A 21,779-nucleotide genomic window follows, 5' to 3' on the forward strand; every position below is an offset into this window, starting at 1 on the left:
CACCATCTTCCTTTACTAACCTTCCACCAATGCATTTCTAATAAATTGTAAAGTGACACACAACCCACCTGGAGGACCTCGTAAATTGCTTTCTTGTACATGGGCTGTTTGCTATAGGTTGGCTGGTGAAAGGCATTTGAAAATGAACTCAAAGGCATCAGCTTCTCCACACAGACCTGGTAGAAAAAGATGTGTTCAATTAATTAATTATTAGAACAAGTTCCACTCGGGTAACATTCAGTGGTATTTTGATTGCTTCGTTATACAGTTCCTCACTGTTTCTGAATTTGGTGGAATGCTGTAGTAAGTAAAGAAGTCTGGAGGAATGAAGTCAAAAAACATCTTAATACAATCATAGGTTTACAAAACGTTATCCAGATGACCCAGTAATGATGGTCTGTTGATTACTTTTTGATAAGTATGACTGAAGACAGTTACTGGTCTATGATGTTTTATTTATCCTGTAAAATGATTTATTTTAAATATAGTTATACTAAAAGAAATGTATACAATTCTTTGGCAACATTTTATTTTAGTATTACTACAGGTCTATTTTACATGGAAAAACACCACAGTCTAAATATGTTGCAACATAAGCTATCTTTCTGTTTAGTTTTACAACTCTGGTGGCGGGATAGAGGCACAATGAATTTTAACAGTGAGTGAGTCTGTGGCTGAGCGGGGATTCAACTCTAGGATCTGGGATCTCCTGGCTTACAGGCCCTCCCGCTAATCCTCAGAACCCACTACCTCTCTTTAAAAAGATCTGAAGAAGGGCAGATTCGAATGTCCACTCTATTAACTGTCCTGCAGTGTGCCAGGAAATGTGGGTGGAAGAGCTTATTACAGGTGAGGGCAATGAGGGTTCAATGGCAGCTGACGCATACTTAATCAGGCACTGTGTCGCCACACTTCCAAAAATAAATGGGATGAAAACCATCCTGCCAACTGCTAACACAAACAGGGACTTAGCCTAAAATCAACATGTGATCAGACCTGGCTGCAAGCTGCGTTTGGATGCTTCAAGGTCATGCCAATGTGACCTGGCTGCATCACTCACTAAGGTTTTCAGCACTGAGGGCCTCCTGCTAGGTTACATAATAAAAAAACTCACAGGACTGGAGTATCAAAATGCCTCCAAATTTGAAAACACAAGCACAGTTGCTGTATTTCAAACTCTCTCCTTTTAATAAAAAATGTAACCTTTTATTATTTGTCACCAATTCCCTTATGGAAGTTTACAGCAGACTTTCTAGTCTCACTGTGTTAAGAGCTAAAGCTCTTAAAATAAATGTAAGGTGCTGTGACAGGGTGGCTGGGAGGTGATGTCACGACAGAAGCAGGAACTAAACAAACTGACACCAATAGTACTGCAGTTTCAAAATAATAAAGACGCGGCGGCGCCGTTTATTCAAATACAAACATCAATAAAATATTTAAACAAAAACACTGTGCTCACAGAGCAAAATAAAAGGTTTAAACAAAACAAATCACGAACACAAAGTATAAATAAACCATACAGGTCAGGCTGGGCAGTCGCTGTCACTGTTCCTGTATATTTTAATTTAGTTTCTTTTTCTCTCTCCTCGCTCTCTCCACTCCTCTCATACACCCACACCCTGAGCGCAGAGAGCTGCAGGCTTATATACTGTGGCCGAGGGGTTTAACTAGCTGGCAATTATTCTATTACCCCTCAGCCACAATCTGCACGGGTACAATTATTATGCATGACTGCCAGCTAATTCAATAATAACTAGCTGTCAGTCACGCATTCCCACGAGGTATTTTTAAAATAAAAACAAAACACACAGGGCTTCGCCGTCAATAAATACAACTTCAATAATAAATCATAAAACAAAACAAACACAAAACAATAATCTGCACAGGGGCGGAGGGGGAAACCCCGTTCTAAAAATAAATAATTAAATAATACGCCCTGTTACAGGTGAATAAAAATGTATTCAGCCAGTCTGTTTACAGTTTTAAATTTCTTGAAGCACATACCACAGAAAATTTGCCGTCACCGAACCACATGACCCATCTGGTTCCTTCAGCAGCTCTGCTCCTCCCGGTCATCCACCAGGAGACGATACGGCCAGGCCACCAGGAGAATCCACGCAGTTTCCCCCAAATCAGCTCCCCGATTCCAAAGCCACGGTCATCCTGCAAGAACCATCCAAAACACACCCTCAGCAAGAGAAACAGGATCCTAGGTCATTACTCGAGACGGAAAACTCAATTGGCAAACACAATTAAAAAAAACGTCAAAAGAAAAAACAATTAAAAAACAAAAAAATAAATAAAGGCACTCCAGGTTTCTCTACAACATGAAGGTGGTGCTACAGAGGTGTGCAATTTTTGAAAAATAAATGTTAAAAAAAATCTACTTGTTCTACTTAAAAATCTACACAAAAAAGTAGAATATAACTTGTAGAATTCTGGTTTGATTTAACAGTGAGATCTAGCCTTGTAGCTTGACGGGTTCACTAAATTCTTCAAGATACACAAAAGGTCCCTGTGACCCCACCTCACCTCAACAAATGTATAGCATACTTTAAGGAAATGTTCTTTTCAGTGCAGGTTGTAACACATTTGCTAGTAAATTTAAATAACATACTAAGAGTACAACTATAATAAGCAATACTTGGGAATCATTCAAATATAAAAATAGCTTCTGCCTGTTTTGTTTTTCACTCTGTCTCTATAAGCTGAATCCAACTCCTGATGTACAGGTGTTTTAGTTTGTTGCATCACAGATACAAAATCATTGCCAACTATTACTGCTGCTTGGTGCAATTCAGATTTTTCTTGACGTTCTTTCAGTTTTGTAACTGCTGAACTTGTGTATAACCTATAATTTTTACAGTTGGCTCCATCAAATTCTGCAAACACAAAATAAGTTTTGTTTATTTCTACTATATATTTATTTTTTCTAAACAGTGTACAACATTTTACAGCTATTTTTCCTCATGTAACATCTTGTCCCATGATGGCTAACTGGAACACTTCTACAGCAGGGTGTATTTTAAAATAATAAAATATTGTACAAATAATCACAAATCAATGGATTGTGCATGTCCAATACATAATTAATATCGCTTCTGTTCAAATCTAGTGTATTTTTTAATACAGTGTTTAAATCTAAATAAAACATATAAATATGGTAAATAGCAAACTAGTTTAGCAACACTAGAATCAAAAGAAAAACAATTACATTTTTTACCAGAGTAAATTTGACTTGAAATGCTTCTAAACAGTAAACTAAACTTTTTTTTAACCATCCCAAGTACTGTACACACTTGACCACAAAGTTGACATAAAATAATTTTATAAAATTACAGTACACTAATACCTTTGTGACTATGGTGTTTTTTCCTGTTGTAATTTTCCTAGGTTGCTGCATTTAAATGTCAGGTTCATGCATTGAGAAAGCAGCATCACTTATTTGCTAATTTACAAAAAAGTGTAAATAATACCTTAAATTTAAAAGATTTGTCTGTCCATTGCCAGAGGCTCTATTGCCAACCATTTCTGGGTTTCTTTGCAACCAATAGAAGATCAGCTTTTCCTACAGCTAGCCAATCACAAGTGATAGGGGTGGGCCGTAAACACTATTTAAAATGTTTGTGTGTAGGTGCTAGACTTCTGCAATTCAGTGTTCAGAAACTTGCGGTGTTCTCTAGAAATATACGCAATTGTCTTTCTAGCAACAGAATGAACATAGGAAAAATAAATATATAAAAACTACTTGTGCTACGGGCAAAGTATAACGGCAAAACCTGTTGTCTGTCACACAAATTTTGTTGTCCTAGGCGTCGGGCGATGGAAATTGCACACCCCTTGTGCTACTATAACACAGTGTACTGCAAATAACACACCTCACAATGGGTAATTGTACCAGGGGTTCTCAGCTTGAATATTGGCTACTTGGTCTTTTTTATAAAATATTTTCACAATGTTGTTTTATTTTGTAGCCTTTGTTTCTATAGCACCTTCATTAGAACAGAGGACATGAAGGTACTATACTGGTATGGCAACTAAAATAAGTTATTTACAGTAGGATGGGACAAACACGATGCTCCAATCTGAACCAGAAATCCAGACAGTAACACTGACAATAAGCCATGGTGAAAAAATATGCTTAAACTGAGCCTAGACTTGAATTCCAAACAAAAATAACTTTAGTCGTGAATCACAGTTGTCTTGGCTAATGTCTGAAAGGGAAATAATCAAACTGAATAAAAAGTACACAAGTTACAGTATATATGGGAACTTAAAGATCCAGTATCCTAGTTTAACCTTCATAATGCTGCACTCTTTTTCAATAATAAACACATTTTTGTTCTCTCATTTTCCCATTTTGGAGACCTGCCTCCAGCTGGGTTAACTGAGTGAATCTGCCATCAAAGTTCTACTGGAAAAACACTGACTTGATTAGTTGCTGGGTCTGCAACTAAAGACTACAGGAATGAAGATTTATGCTAATTCTGGGATTTCAGCCAAAGATGTAACTCAGGGGTAGTAAATTATTTTCTGTGATAGTCCAAAATTCTTGGTTACACCACAGTCAGTCCCCTGGAGCAACCTTTTTCACACTGACTCCTATACCCCTATCCACAAACAATTGCCTAGCTACACAAACACTGTTATCACACATGCTGTTATAGGGCTTCCTAGTACTTGCAATTGCTTTCTTTGTCTCTGGGATGGGTGATCTTAATTGTGTATTAGCCAAAGACGTACGAATGACGGTTGTTTTATTAGCCATAGAGAAGGGTGAGGTCAATGCGTGCAAAACTGCCACTTAATTCTAGCTTCTAATAGGATAGTTTTGCTGTACATTTTATTTCATTCACAGCACTCGGAGTGTATCTACAGTACTATTTACTACCTCACTTACCTCTACTGCACCCTCTTGTACCACACTCTCATAAGAAGTATATTGGTTTAAAAAAATCACAGCATTTCCAATGTGAATGCAAGCAAAACATAGATGGCATATAACTTAGCAATCTGTTCAAAATGTACTGGCAGTCCAGATTCGGACCACAGTCCATCAATTGACTATCCCTGATGTAAACAATACCACCAAGCTTTGGGATAGATTCGAGTTGCCCAAAGCAGTTCCTTATTCCGAAAAAATACTGAAAGTTATTTCCAGTAATCTGGGAAGATAGGAAACAGCACAGCACGGTCCAATACATCTTAAGGGTCTTGTTATAACATACAGATGTGATACAAGGGCTAGTTCTATTGGATACTCCTTTAAATGACTGCTGGAATATGCTTTTTCACTTAACTTGGTGCTGTGTGTAGTGCAACTTTGTGTAGTTCATTCTGCTTTACATCATACTTACTGCAGCAGAACAACTAACTAAAATAACTTTATAACTAATTGTTACACCCTTAGTTTGGATATATACTGAGCATCACAAGAAACATATCACTTATATTTGGATAAAAACACTAGATGTGATCGAAAAATGACAAACTCTGTTTTAGAGCAGGTGCAGTGACTTTTTATTGTGCTTAACAACTGACATCACAAAGATGCTGCAAAATGATCTGTCGATCTTGGGCAGGTGTTGTGACTCTTAGTTTCCCAGTTCATGGTCTATCATTGACAGAGTGTGTGAAATTGCTGGCTGTGAGCACCCAAGGCGCTGCTCTCTTGACAGACTTGGCATATTGTTTTTTTTTTTTTCTGTGAGTTTCTTTATTGCTTTTATTCAAACTTGCAATTCAACAGCTGAAATCACTCCATATCCAGTGTGCAGTCAACTGTCTCACTAATTAGGTGATTAACCCCTTCAGTGCTAGGGGACGTACGGCATACACCCTAAAAATGTCCTCATAAAGTGCTAGGGGCAGTACGTCCTAAAATAAATCTCACTGTAGCGCCGGCTGTGAGCATCTGATCATTTCATTTTTTTTTTTTTACAGAGTGTGTAGAAGGGTATAAGCTCTCAAAATATGTGAATGGTGTATCGGTCACATCATTTAAAAAGTGCATGATTGACGTGTAAACTGCCGTGCATACGATTTCTCCGTGTTATTCAATGTCGAATACAGTGCTTTGATTGGCGCAACTTTTAATGGATACGACATTTAGGGGATCTAAGGACCTGTTTTTAGCAAACTTAATCTTACTTACAATAGTTATTTTCAGAACTGATCGATCGCTATTGATTACTGTATGCTGTCTCTGTTGTACCGTGGCATATGCGTAGTAACTCGGTGCTTGGGCACACTGTGTTTGACAAATCACTTCCGACATTTTAGGATATGTGTGGGAGGGTTTAGTCTCTCAAAACTTGTGAATGGTGGATTGATCACGTCAATCAAACAGTGAATGATTGATGCCTAAACTGGCCTATAGGATTTCTCTGTGTTGTTCATTCTGGAATCCAGTAAGTCAAATAAACAAACTGAAGAGTTTTATATTTCAGATCGTGGTTTGATTTGAGTAAATCCTGATGGCTACAACATTTAGCAGACCCACAGGAGATATTTTTGTCAAATTATATTTTATTTTCAACAGTTATTTTCAAAACTAATCAATCGTTATTGATTGCTGTATACTGCACCATCTGCAGTAATAATAATATTATAAAATATGTCGGTGCACTAAAGGCTGCGAGTGAGTAATGCTTACATTTTAGGACATGTGTAGGGGGATTTAGTCTTTCAAAATTATATTTTGAATTTAGTTTTTGTCTACATTTAAAAATATGTATAATTTACATATTGACCCAACGATGGTCTGTTTTAAATGTTTATTATTATTATTTATGAATACAAATGTTGACGCAGCCATGACAGAAACATACTAACTCCTATTTTTTTTTCCCATAGATAGTTAACATATTAGCAAAGCAAGACACATGCAATTTGTCTAATTACCATGTTAGGAAAATTACTTTTTTAGAGCTTTAAAGTGGCACAGAAATTGTAATTTTTCATTTTTATTCCCCATTTGATCTGCAATATCTTAATCAGTTGAGTAGATATGCCCAAGTAAATATCAAAAAAGTTCAGATTGTGCTGAAAAACACAATATATAGGTTTCCTTTAGAGACCTATGAGAAATTTTACTTTTAAACAATTCAGTCCCAAATGAAAAACCTCTAGCACTGGGGGTGGAAAAACCTCTAGCAGTGAAGGGGTTAAGTGCATATGCTTCAGTCATAGTCACTGAAGCGCATCATCGTCAAAGATGAATGATCGAGTGACTAAAAAGAAACCAAAAACATTTTGTCAATGTCCATCATTTATATACCTTATTTTTATTCGAAAATAAATGTGTTATAATAGTGATGTTTCTTTTGATGCTTAGTATATAAAGCAGGTACCAGAAGTGAAGGCCTTTCACACACACACATCTTTCACCTCGTATTCGGCTTCGTCATCCATTGATTTAGAGGCAGTTTTCTCCAAGGCCTCTGCTCCGACGGGCTCGGGGGTGGTGGCCACAGTGGGTGAGACCGGGTCTGTGGGCTGCTGGGAGGGGACCTCGCTGGACACCTCCTCCTCCTCCTTCTGTCTCTCGTTCCCGACAGTTTCCTCCAGTGAGTTCATCACAGCAACAAGTGTGGCCCTTTTCTCTGCCTGTGAGAAAAAAAAAACAGACAAAAGAATTAGAAGTTGCCATCCATACTTTAATAACAAACAGACTTTCTTCCTGATGCAGAGTGGTGTGGTGTTGGTCCTCAGCAAAGATATCAGTCACCTAAAAATATTTAAATTTCACATTAAACAAGCAAAGGTTCTTGACTGACTGAGAGCGAGAGTGTTCCTTTACCATTTAAACCCAATAAGCGGATGCTGTGCCACAGTGCAGAGATATTTGTGGAACTTGTAGATTTCAAGCTACAGTAGTGCTGTTTGTGCTTGAAGTTCTTTTGTGAAATATATAAATATTAACCAGCCCCATAATGCAAAGCTCTTCATTACATACTTACAGAACTGGAACTGTTTGTAGCTGTGATACAATACCACAAATCCTTGGCAAGAACGGGAAGAAAAGGACACTTTTGGATTCAGAGTTAATCTTAGTAATTAGTTCAAAATAGGGAAGCACGGGAGTCATCCCCTGTAATGAATTACGAATGGGAATGAGACCAACAGTATATGAACAGTGTTTTGTATTTTTATGATGAAATCAAGCCAGGGCTTGCTCATTGCGAAGCACATCAGCCTGAAAGGAACTCATGGGGCCCAACAAGTGAGAAGTCAAACCTGTTGTACCTGCTTTGGTTCTGACTGAATACTGAATGTAAGAATGAAGAACTCTGGGGGTATCACTGAACCAAGTATTAAGGGTACAAAAAAGAATGGGTTAAAAGAATGTTTTCTCTGATGTGAGCTCATTCATGTTTTGTAATTTTGACATCATATCATAAATTGACAGAAAAGTATACAATGTAAGAGACTCATTTTATGTGGTGGTTGACATTTGGAGAGAAAAAAGGTTGGGTAGGAGAACAGTACATAACAGGATAGAGGACTGAAACAACTTTCACAAGAACAAGCATAGAAGTAACTTAGAAATGTGTCTTTCCCAATCTTTTTGGCAAAGGTGTGACAGCAATATAATACTGCACATACTGCAATCGCAACACAGCAGCAATCGTTTCGACTGGATGTCAAAGAAAGTTTAAGTTTTAGTTACAAGAAGATGCATGGATTATGAACATAAAAAATAAATTCAAAATTCCAGCTCTTTATAATCCAGTTATTTTCAAGCAAACCAGGCTAAAGTACTTGTGCACTACACATATTACCATTACAATGGCCCTTTGAAGAGGTAGGGAAACTAGCCCTTTTAAATTCATAAAACAAGCAACAAGTTGTTGTAAGCCTGAGCATTAACAAAACTGAATGAAGTGAAGCCTATACTATAGACTATACTATATATATAAACTATAGAAACTAGAACTGATGCTGTGACCAACTCAGCAACACTTTAATACTGGTATTTCTTGTTTTTTATTATGAATTCAATAATCCTAATGGAATCCTATAGATTTTTCTATAATTTCTAGAACAAATATAGGCCATTTACCTATAGAGGTTTCTATAGATTTTGAAAATCTATGGGGAGGTTTCTATTATTCTGTATAGGGGTGGGCACCAATATCGATATTTTGATATGATATCATTCGATATCGATAACAAATTCCATATCGCGATATCGTGAGTTTTAAAAAATTCACTTTTTATTAAAATGCTTTTTATTGCTAACGCTGCTAAAAATACAAATACAGTATAATCAAGTTTATTGTACATTAAGATACAACAAACCCTACACCCTTTAACCATTTTATTCCATTGATTGGTGTTTTTCTTTTTCTAAAAACCCAATTAACAAATGTATTTCAAACATTTAATAGCTATAAATCAAGAAAAACAACAAATCCACAACCTGTGTACCCACTCTCATGTGCTCTACTATAATTTCTTCATCTGTTTCCTCTCACTGGCCCGGAAACTATATACTGTTTTCAAAAAGTGTGCACATCAACTTATTAAGAAGCAAGATTGTCTTTGTTAAAGGGATACACACCTAAAAACAAACAAACAAACACACGAAAAAATAATAAAACATAATGTACAGGCGTTCCTCGACTTACGACCCTTCGACTTACATCGCACAGCACTTACGACTCCTTTGCGTTATTACTCTGCTTTGACTTTATGATATCAATACGGCATTTACGACACGGCGAGACATGGGCCATGCGTCATGTGCACACGCTTGGTGTCTGAACCGCAGTACCTGTCGTGAGCACCCTGACTCACTTAGCGTTTGTTTGGTTTATGCATGTAACTGTTTTTTTTTTTTTTTTAGAATGTATTTGCCCTTAATAATATCTGATAAGAGCAATGGACTCAAAACGAAACCTAAGCTGTGAACTCTGTCACGTGATGAGGGGCTTAACTTCAGGCGACCGTATTTCCGGCTAGGAGTACCGCATATACACACTGACTACGTCATTGGAAAGCCCAGAGTCTGTACTTTTTAAAAAGCCAGGTAGGTGCCTGAGTAATGTGTGTATAACCACTGGGGTGCCGGTGCCCCAAAATCAACATGCAAAGAGTTAAATTAATATTTGCATGAGTACATGAGGGTCATTTTTGTAAAAATGTATTATCTGGCCACAGTCAGGAACGTAACCCCAATTTATAACATTGTTCCTATGGGAAAATGTGCTTCAACTTACAACGTGACTTTCAGGAACCAACTGTGTTGTAAGTGCGAGGACTGTCTGTATATATATATATATATATATATATATATACACTGTATATATACTCTTTGCAGGCGCCAGGATTTAGTGTATCACTCAATCAGGTTTATTTCCTCACGCTAACAGACTAAGGACTCTGTTGGCCAAGCCCACGCCAAAAAAGTAATAAAACTTATCTCTAACCAGTCGCTCTCTCCTCTCATACGTGATTGGCGACCATTCTGGCTCTGGAGTGGAGCTACAGACTAGAGCTGGAATGGCCGCCAATTAAACACATGATCCCAATCACCAAATTGGGGGATTATATCATTAATTGTTTAATTGACCCAGCTGGCCAATATAAAGCTGGCCATGCTGCAGCACGCGAGAGGGAGAACAAAGGAGAAACACTGAAGTGCTGGGGGCTGTGTGTTTGCTGTTTTCATGACTGTGAGTTTTGTATGTTTAGTTTAAGATATTTCTGTTTTGTTTAAGATATTTCTGTTTTGTTTAAATCTTTGTTTTGGCCATTGTGCCCTTTATTTTGCCGTGTGGCGTTTCTTTGTTTTATTTATGTTTTGGTTTATTAAAAATAAACCCCCCCATTTGCTAAAATACTCTGCCTCTGAACCTTGAGAATGCCAGTATCCTCTGCCATCCTGTCACACAGCCCCAGTCATTTTTATAATGGCAGCCGACGGGGAGTGCGGGGGACTGAGGTAACCGGTGAGGGAGAGGTAGCAACAGGGAAGCTGGGCAGGGGCCTTGGGGACCGAGGGACACGGGCAGGGGACCTAGCGAGAAAGGGGGGCTGGAACAGTCCGTGGTAGGGTGCCAGGCGGTCCAGGTGGAGAACGACAGTCCTGCCCCGGGGAGGTAGACGAACCGTGTAGACCACCTCCCCTAGGCGCTCCACCACTGGACAGGGGCCCATCCACTTGCTGTTCAGCTTAAGGCAGTGCCCTTTTATCCGTTTTGGATTGAAGACCCAAACCAGATCCCCGCTTTGGAAATGGGGACCTTGGGAGTGCAGGTCGTACCCTATTTTCTGTCACACCCCGGCCGCCTCCAGCTGTTGCATGGCGAATTGATGCGCTGTCTCGAACTGGTCCTGGAGCTACCAAGCATATTCCAGACCGGCAGTGGCTGCTGGAGCATCTGGGGCCAGTTCTACAGGCATCCTCAGCTCCCACCTGAGCATGTGAAGTGCAGGAGTGCAGGCGGTCGACTCTTGTACCACCGTGTGGCAGGCTAGCAATACCAGGGGCAGCTGATCTGTGGCCACAATTAGGGCCAGTTGAGCCCCATGGGTTCGGTTGAACCGCTCAACTGCTCAATACTGGCAGTCGTCCACACTGCAGGGCCTCCTGGACAGCCCATCGGCGTTTTGGTGGGTCGCCCCCGCTTTGTGCTGGATTGTATACTGGTAGGGCTGGAGTTGCTATATCCAGTGTGCCACCTGCCCTTCGGGCTCTCGAAAGGACATGAGCCACCGCAACGCTGCATGGTCGGTTTGGATCCTAAAGGGCAAGCCGCACAAGTAGTGCTTAAAGTGTTTCGTCACCTCCACCATGGCTAGCAGCTCCCTGCAGGTGACACAGGTTTGCTGAGTGTCCGACTAAAGTAAGCAACAACTCTCTCTCCTTCTGGAGTCTCCCTCGACTGTAGCAAAATAGGTTAATGCAGGCAGGTGCACCACACAGGGCGAGGCAAACCACACACAGGTGGAGGGCAGGTGCGAACCTGGGACCTCTCGCACTGAAGCATAGCGCCGATACTGCTGTACAAAAGAGCCGGCTCCTTTGGAAGGAGCGTATATTGGGCTTCTGTCTCTGTGTATGATTACGTCACCTACCAGCCCTGCTGCTGCCTACCCCCGTGCACGCTACAGGAGGCTGTGTGGTCCAGTGGTTAAAGAAACAGGCTTGTAACCAGGAGGTCCCTGGTTCAAATCCCAGCTCAGCCACTGACTCACTGTGTGACCCTGAGCAAGTCACTTAACCTCCTTCTGCTCCATCTTTCGAGTGAGACGTAGTTGTAAGTGACTCTGCAACTGATGCATAGTTCACACACCCTAGTCTCGTATCTTGTAAAGCTCTTTGTGATGGTGGTCCACTATGAAAAGCGCTATATAAAAATAAAGATTATATATATATATATATATATATATATATATATATATTAGGGCTGCTACGATTAAATCGAAAATAGATTTTTCGATTGATTCCATTCCTCATTATATACATAGATATAAACACTGGATAATTGATTCAATAATTACATTTTTGTAATGCGCATATTATTTAAGTTTATACATTTACATGGTATGAAGTAATTGGATTTCTCTGTAGTCAGATTCCACATCGGATTTCGCAATCAGAGTTTAAATGGCAATTGGGTAAACCAATGCGATAGTTATCTTGGTATGTATGGCGTTGATGTAATCGGATTTCCTTACTTGTAAATTGCCGAATTTAGAGATATGTCACCTTGTTGTTATATTTATTTATATACATAAAATAATTTATTTTAAAAATAATGTATTTTCTTGATTTTCTTACCTGATAGGAGTTAAATGCTACCGATGACGTTTTTAGAAACTGCCACTACAGATAAGCCTCCGAGGCTACAACTATTCTCCTCTCTTTACTTCACAACTTCTTTCCAGTCAGGATGCATATCGATTACACATTTTTCCTAATGTGCATTTCAACATTGATGATGTTGATTCAATTAAACATTAATGCGAACCTTGGAATGCTCATGCTTTTCCGTTGTCAGCGTTTAGCTCCAGAGCAAGGCAGACAGGGCCATACTGAAGATTACACCCCAATTTTGTTACGTACAGCTGTTGCTTTCAGTGAGCCCAGTCGTACTGTTTGGGTCAAAGAAAGAGGTAAGGATTGGTTGTACATAACTGTACTTAAGAAATTTACAGATGCAGATTGGAGAGAGAATTTCTGTATGACACGCGTGTCATTTGAAAAGCTCTGCAAAACGGTAAAGCCATGTATAAGCCCAAAGGATATACACCTGTGTCAGAGACCCCATCCCATTTAATTTGTCGAGACATTTTTATTAAAAAAAAGTTTCCTTATCACTCCAGTAGTACGCTGTCTCCTTCTGATGAGACGTCATGCTTATCAACCCAAACACACACAACCGCTCATGCTCAGATTATTAGTACACATGCGCACTGTCAAAATAATATTGTAATCCAATCACTGCTTTTATAAGGCAGCGAGATTGGATTTGAAAAGGATTTGAATCGGGTAACCCATAGAGAGAGAGAGAGAGAGAGAGAGAGAGAGAGAGAGAGAGAGAGAGAGAGAGAGAGAGAGAGAGAGAGAGAATAATAGATGGGCTTCAGTGAGTTACAGGAAAATAATTACATCTAGGGTTTCTGTGACGTCATAAATTACGAGACCAAAGGTCGAGTTTATAAATCGTCACAGAAACCCAAGATGAAATTGTTTTTCTGTAACTCACTGAAGAGGCCCATCTATTATTTTTTATAATACATGGATACCCTTGTGATGCTAATATTAAAGAAGACGAGGTTCAGCAGTACAGTTGGGTTTTTTTAAACATAGTGTTTCAGTGCTGTACAGACGTTCTTTGTCGTTATCCGTTAGTGCTTCAGCTTTATTTGGATGATTTCCTTTACCTTGTTTTAATTTCCCATTCCTCTCCAGTTTCTCTGAGATACGAATGTCCCAGCTTTACATATATATAGGGGTCTACTTAAATCGCGGTAAATTTACGTATTTTTCATGGGTATGTTGCAGAATAAAATTAGGATTTCGCGGACATTTCGCGGAACTGTTTAAACATTAAATAAACCTAAGTAGACAGTATTTCAGAACACTATAAAGCCTAAAAATAGTGGTACTTGCTTCCTTACTAAAACAGAGTGCTGGCATTTGTTAAAGGCAAGTATGCAGCATCCCCTTGCAGTTGACTTGCCCATACATTGAGACTGTACGTCTGCATCCGCTGAATTGGTTGGAAGTTAAGGCAAAGCTTTGCCAAGTTATACAGATGTGGAAATCGATTAGAAACAGCCCAAAAACTCGGTTACACAAGGGCATTTGGCATACTTTAATAAAGTAAATGTATGCAGTACGTTCGTTGTCATGTTATTTGTCCCATCCAATAATTTATTTTATTAGTACCGAGTCAAAACAAAGAAGACGTGGCTATTCGGGTCTAAAATTCTGTAAGCAGCAGGTTGAAGCGAGGTGGCTGTGCTGGATCGTTTTAGTACTGATTTAACTTGCAGACAGAAATACTTTTTGTCTGGGCTGACGTTCCAGTTTGGTTTCTGAAAGCTGTTTATTTTACGTTCTGTTCAGCGGCCCCTTTGGTAGCCTTTTGTTTAATGTGTGTTTCTGAAGCTAAATAGCGACCGATCATATTTTCTCCAAATACACATTAAGATATGGAAAACAATTAACTCAGTCTGCATGTACAGTTTCTTTGGGAAATATCTGGAAACGATCATCAGCCGAAATATACTTTACTTTTTTTGTCGTCCATTTCTACTATTTTACCTCCAATGCTGAAAACTAGATTTTGGCAACCTAAATCAAAACAATGCAGCACCAACTTTGTCCCACCTCCCTGCACAGTACAGATCACATAAAAGCATTAAAGACGCACTGATAAGCTGATTAAAACTTTGTCATTTGAATAGTAAACAAGAATGTTAACTTCTTTGGATAATTTATTTTGTAAATGTTACTTGTGGATGTTTTTTGTTTGTTTGTTTTTTGCTTAAGTGCAATGCATACGGGACGGCGAAGGAATCACAGAAGGAAGACACGTAGTTTGCGTCGCTTGCGTTGTGCAGTAGTTCATTTAAACGAGGTTTCTTTTTTTTCCTCTCCGTACTTGTTTGTATGCATTGGCCCCTAAGAGGTGAATTTCGCGGTGACCCCTCAATTTCACGATTTCCGCAAAATCCGCGAAATCGCGATTTAGGTAGGTCCCTACATATATATATATATATATATATATATAAATGTATTCTCATTTTGTTCATCATTACTTAACATTTCTGTACTGTGGGTGTTGTGTTGTGTTTGAATTGAAAGTGATGGTCTTGAGGAGTCGAATGGGTCAAAGTTCAAGTATATTTTCCTCTAGAGGATTTATCACTTTTTGATGTTAATACTGTAGTATTATGCCTTTTTTTCAAATGGCTCAGGATGTTTCCTTTCATTCAGAACTTGCTCAAGGTACCGAATGCTATTTGCATGCTGCATTAAGCACTATTGGGATTATTTTGAGATATGCGCATGAGTCAGTGGTTAATTGCATTTTGTCCATTTGATTACTTACGCTATTATTAATGTATTTTTAAAATGTGAACTTTCGGTATTATATTAAATTAGATGTACTTTTAAAACATCAAAACACATCTCAAAATAATGCAACATTCAGCTTGACATCGTACTTAATACTTTGGTGTAGTGAGTCAGCATTTATACACAGAAGATTAAATTACTATTCCGCCTGTAGTCTGAGCAGTGAAGTATAGAAATGTTTTGGTTTTGAGGTGGCGGCATGATGGCATGGAATAGTAAAACAGTACAACAAGACCTTGTTTAGCCATAGACACGATTACAATTGTGAATATGTTTTGTATTATTACCGACTACAAATTCATTATAAAGTTGTATACATGTACTGTACGGAAGCACTGACTGCGGCATACATTGCTTCCCTTCCCAATGAAACACAGCTGACCAAATGCGACCAATGAAACCCACACGTACAAAGGCTAGCTAATGAAACCCACACGTACAAAGGCTAGCGGACAAAATGCAACCAATTAAAACTATGTATGTAGGTGATACCAACGTTTTCCAATTCAGAAAAATACAGTTTGCTTCTAGTTGAAATTAAATATGACGAAAACTAAAATAACACTAATATAATTAGCCATATTAGAAAGTTAAACATTTGATTTGGCGGTTGAATTTTCTTTCGAGCTCAACACTATGGTTACTGCTCAGTACATCATTACTGCATAAAAAAAGTGTCTTAGAAGAAAAGTTAAAGGCTACTGATCGGGTCAATAGGGCTAAACAACTGGATGTTGTTTGTGGTTTAAAAGTTGGCAAATGCAAATCAGTGCTTAATTTGTAAAGAAAGAGATGCCGGGGCGCAAGCAAGAACAATATTACCTTCCTTAAGAACCGCGCATTCAAAATCGTAACACGTTTATTTGAAAGAGTATTGTATGTACTAGTGTTAGATGTTTACATTCACGTATTCTACATCATATACAGAGTAGTAGTGCGTGCAGAAAAATGAATGAAAGGCAACCGCAGGACAAATAAATAAATAAAAAAGCCTGTATACATGTTTTGTTATGGGTTTGCATTTAAATGGTTTAAAAAACAAACAAATGAAAAGACATTCAGAGGACTCCAGAAGGACGACATTGATGAAAAAAGAAAAATACGCAACCCAACACGAACACTGGTTTGACCCACGGTCTGCACTAGTATTATCAGCGATGTGTATGCAACAGAAGCTGCTGGTAGATTACAAAAACTAGTAATTAAACTTGGCTAGGTAGTTGTTATCTTAGTATGTTTTTATTATCTATTAAATATTATTATTATTATTATTATTATTATTATTATTATTTATTTCTTCTTCTTATTTATTCCTTATCCAGGACGACTTACAATTGTTACAAGATATCATATTAGTAAAGTACCTTGCTCAAGGGTACAGCAGAAGTGTCCCCCACCTGGGATTGAACCCACGACAAGTCAAGAGTCCAGAGCCCTAACCACTATAAATTATATTCATTGAAAAAGGCAAGTTATTATTTTTTATTGTTTTGGTTTAATATAATATAGCAGGCTATTATTGTTTGTATTGAAGTTGGCTACAGTATATTTTTTTTCATTAAAAAGTCCGGGAATATGATTGTGTGTGAAACTGGTTGTGAAAACATGTTGTCACAAAGACGGCCGGAGTGGGTGGCGTCAGACCAGAAACAGGAACACAAACGACAGAGAGATGGGGTTTTGGTGAGGCTGAACGCGTGATCGCGTTCAGCATTTAATAAACAGAACAGAAAATAAAAGGTTTGAAAACAACGGAATACAAAACACAGGACACGGCACTACACGCCAAAATAAAAGGACAAACAAAACGTACTAACACACAAACGGTGGATGCACAGACAAACAAACAAACACGGTGAGTGAAAACACTATTTTACGTTCTTTCTTATTATTTAATTTCTCCTCTCTCTCCCGTTCTCCACTCACCGAACACCTAACTCCCAGTGAGTGAAAATGTGTCTCTATATATACTGTTGTGCTGGGATTCAATTACTAATTAATTATTCACTTGAATCCCAGCACGTGAATTAATTCTGTGCAACCCCGTGCTCGCATATTATATTTTAAATGCACGTGCGTGATGTGCAATCCCGTGCCTAAATACAAATATACACTTTAAATACACGTGAAACACAGACCCGTTTATATCCCGTGTACCAATCTATACACCAACATTTACACACGCAACATACAACACATAACACAAATGCACACAGGGGCGGGGCGCTTTGCCACACATGTATATTTATTTATTTATTTATATTTAAGATAAATAGCTGTAAGTCTAGTGCCTTGCATATACTATTGCTTTACAATAATACCTCAATACCCGATAGTCTGAATTTGTAATGAATTGGTGCACTTGTTAGCCCTTTCAAATACGGCAACTAGTGTAGAGTGCTAAACTGCAGTTCAGTTGTGTATGGGGAAACGGGGACGGCAGGCGGCGTGGTAGGGTTGAGGGAAAGGGGGGTGAGGGTAGATAATAGCGACCCATCACTTCTAAATTCAGCACTACACCACTGAATGTACACACTCCAAAAGTGCAATGTACTCAATTGCCCTATTACAGTTTTTTTAATCGCTTTGGTACTATTTTCACAAGTATGTGGTAAAATTTCACAACTCTTAGTACAAAACTCAAAACAGATCAACAAAAAGGCTGTTTTTTTCAAAACTTTAAGCACATTTTCAATTGACTAAGTACAACACACAAAATCACAGTAACGTTTTTACCAAACCTAATCAGTGTTTCATCTAGAAATACCTTTCATATAAAGTAATTGCCTTTCACAATGCAATGCTCACAATACTTTTCATATGATTCTCTTCTCATTTGTTTAAATACATTTGACCATCACTTAATCCAACTGCTCTTAATGGTTAATCACTTAACCGTTTGGTAAACCTATAGATTTTAAACTGGTTTGTCTACTATATATGGATTTTGAGAACTACAGAAATAAAATGTGTGTTTGTAAAGTATAAACATCTAAATTACATGTATGGCACATGATAACCATACATAATGACTACTCGTTATTGCTAACTGATTTCACATAGTGGTAACCACAACTGGTCACCATATAAAAGGGTGTATCAACATGGAGCAGGATAGACAGCAAGGCAGAGGAAGAAATCAAAGAGCTCGTGGACAAGTGGCTCGTCAGAGAGGTGGGCATGGGCCCCATCAAAGAGGTCAAAAAGGTTGGCATGGGCCTGGTCAAAGAGGTCAAAGAGGTGGGCATGGGCCCCGTCAAAGAGGTGGACATCAGAGAGAGGGAGGCAGACGGCAGGAAACTGTTGTGTCTAATGAAGTCCGGGCCATCGTCGTTGACCATGTGGTAAACAGAGGCCTTACCATGGCAGAGGCTGCCAGATTAGTTCACCCTAATCTGAAAAGATCAACTGTCAATTCGATCATGAGAACATTTCGCCAAGAAAACCGGTAAGTCTGCAGGATATGCACTTTGCTTTACCATTACATTTACAGTAAATGACATATTGTAATGCATGTAAATTCACAAAACATGTTACAGTATTCTTACAGTATGATATATTTACAGTATACTCTGTTATAACCTCAGAATTGACAGAAGACCCCATGGTGGTGGCCGTGGCCGTGTGCTGACCGACCAGGTGGAAATGGTGAGGTGGAAATGGTGAGGGCCAGGAATGACATACGGCTGTCCGAAATAAAGCAGGCCATTGAGGAGAACGATGACACCTTTGCCAATGTGGCATCCATCAGCCTACCAACAGTCACTGCCTTTTGAAGAGGCACCAGGTATCTATGAAACACATTTACCTGGTGCCTTTTGAGAGAAACAACGACCGGGTGAAACAAATGCGGGCCGAGTATGTTCAGGTACAGCACTATATACTGTATTACTGTTACTATTTGATGCACATGCTACTTCACAATATCATATTGGAACTATACTGTAAAAAGAACTAACCAAAATATATTTTTAGAGGGTGATGGTGCTTGATGCTGCTGTGAACCATCACAAGTATATCTTTGTTGATGAAGCGGGCTTCAACCTGGCCAAATCTCGGCGCCGTGGGCGGAACCTCATCGGCAAACGGACGACCGTCCAAGTGCCTGGACAACGTGGGGGAAACATCTCCATGTGTGCAGCTATCTCTGAAGATGGTGTGGTAGGACGTAGGCCATTACTTGGATCCTACAACGCTGCACACCTCATTGTGTTTCTCAATGAAATTGAGCAGGCCTGTCAAGGTGAAGAGGTCACCTATGTCATTGTGTGGGACAATGTCAGGTTCCACCATGCAGAGGTGGTTCAGGCATGGTTTCGAGCCCATCCCCGATTCGTGACTCTACACCTGCCCCCATACTCTCCTTTCCTCAACCCTATTGAGGAATTTTTTTCAGCATGGAGGTCGAAGGTGTACGATCGCCATCCCCATGAGCGTGCCACCCTACTTCTGGCCGTGGATGAGGCATGCGACGACATCAGTGCAGACCAATGTCAAGCTTGGATTCGCCATGCCAAAAGGTTTTTCCCGCGGTGCATGAACAATGAGGACATTCACTGTGATGTGGATGAGAATTTATGGCCAAATGCTCAAGACAGGCTTGATGCTAATTAATGCGTGCTAAACGTTATGTTTTATTTTCATTCATTTAATTTGATTCATTTAATTTCTTACATTTGATTACAGACAGTACACCTATGTTGCAATTATATCTGAAAAATAAAATGTTTTTTTTTGCATGAATGATTGTAGAGGATTTCTTCATTGATCACACCTTTGATTACACATTGGATAGAAATTATGGAAATTATAGATTTTCTGTCAATTTTGTTGGGTAAAGTGTATTGCCTAATGTGAAAACTGTGTAATCTACTGTAATTTACAGTACTGTAGCATATTACTTTCATCACTTCTAAGGGCGATTTGAAACATGTATCTTGCATTGTTTGCTATTGGATTAACTGGTAGTTAAAACAACTAAATTGAAAAGATATCATTATGTTGTGTTTTGGTGATTAAACCAATGTTCTCATTACATTTCACAATAAACTTATATTTTGAATCTTTGTTTTCCTCCCACGTTGAATAATGCATTTGAGGGGATTCAAACCCCTAAAACCACCACCCTAGCTATGCCACTGAAGGGGCAAATATGAGGGACACACAGAAAGTCTGCAGATTGGATTACATTGAATTAAATACAGTATGAAATACCAGTATTTTGGCCCACCTCAATAGCTTTTAATTTAAAACAAGTCTTGGCTTTGTCCTCTTAAGAACATGTCTGCATGGACCCATCTCAAGGGGTAGCCAACATCCTGGGCAACACCTCTAAGAAATAAGAATAAAAGCACTAATAGGTTAATTGTGATAGATTTGGCTTGTAGACAGCTTCCCATTATTATTTTTATTTTTCTTCCAATTGACAAATTCCCATTGTTTTGCCTGGGAGAGTTTTCTCCACTACACTGTTAGAGAAACAGGTTGTACACTTTCACCTTTTTCCTTTCTATACATACAAATCAGTTTCTGATGGTAGTAAAACAAAACAAAAAGAGATTATTATTAAAATAAACTTCTTTACACAAGATTTTCATTCCGTGAAGTTTAAAACGTAAAGTGGGTCATTGACTTGCTGGTCATTGAAAGCGCTTGATAAGGCTGAAGTGGGTTGAGGCCTTATTCAGTAAACAGCGGTAGCAGGTTTTGCACGCAGTAAGCCCCTTTACTGTGTGCTTTGTACACCTGCTGTATTCACTAACCAGTGGCAGGCAACCTAGCACGTGGAAAAAGTACAGTGTTCGAGTCATTTACATATAATGAATAATGTTAATGGGTGGAAATGTATGCAAATTACATCACAAAATACTGTGAGGGAAATATTTGATATACAGACCTGTGACAGGGTGCACCCCGCCCCTGTGTGTATTATATTATTTGTTGTGTTATTATTTAAAATGTATGGTTTAGTGTGGTAAAAACAGTTTTATTGTTATTATTGTTTGACAGCCTGGATGGGGTTAAAATGCTGCATCCAGATAAAATCGTGAGACTGCGTGGTCAACAGCGAGTGCTTATTGATACTGGCTGTTAACCACACGTATGAGAAACCCTGTGCCGAATGTGGTCGAGGGATAAACTAGGTAATTGATAACCCATTTAATCTCTCGGCCACAATATA

General features: G+C 38.8%; 1 protein-coding gene across 10 annotated transcripts in view; it reads right to left on the minus strand.

Annotated features, from left to right (window-relative positions):
* The window catches only part of LOC117402280 (DNA (cytosine-5)-methyltransferase 3A-like), a 228,785-nt gene that overhangs the window by 34,582 nt on the left and 172,424 nt on the right, over nt 1–21,779 (minus strand). For all 10 annotated transcript variants that reach the window (XM_059023711.1, XM_059023707.1, XM_059023706.1 and 7 more), the window contains 3 exons: nt 7,390–7,608; nt 2,005–2,163; nt 69–176 (listed from right to left, as the gene is read on the minus strand). In XM_059023711.1, coding sequence (XP_058879694.1) covers nt 69–176; nt 2,005–2,163; nt 7,390–7,608 — 486 coding nt within the window. The remainder of the gene's footprint in view (nt 1–68; nt 177–2,004; nt 2,164–7,389; nt 7,609–21,779) is intronic.

This window comes from Acipenser ruthenus, chromosome 5 (genome assembly GCF_902713425.1).
Source record: "Acipenser ruthenus chromosome 5, fAciRut3.2 maternal haplotype, whole genome shotgun sequence".
NCBI lineage: Eukaryota > Metazoa > Chordata > Actinopteri > Acipenseriformes > Acipenseridae > Acipenser > Acipenser ruthenus.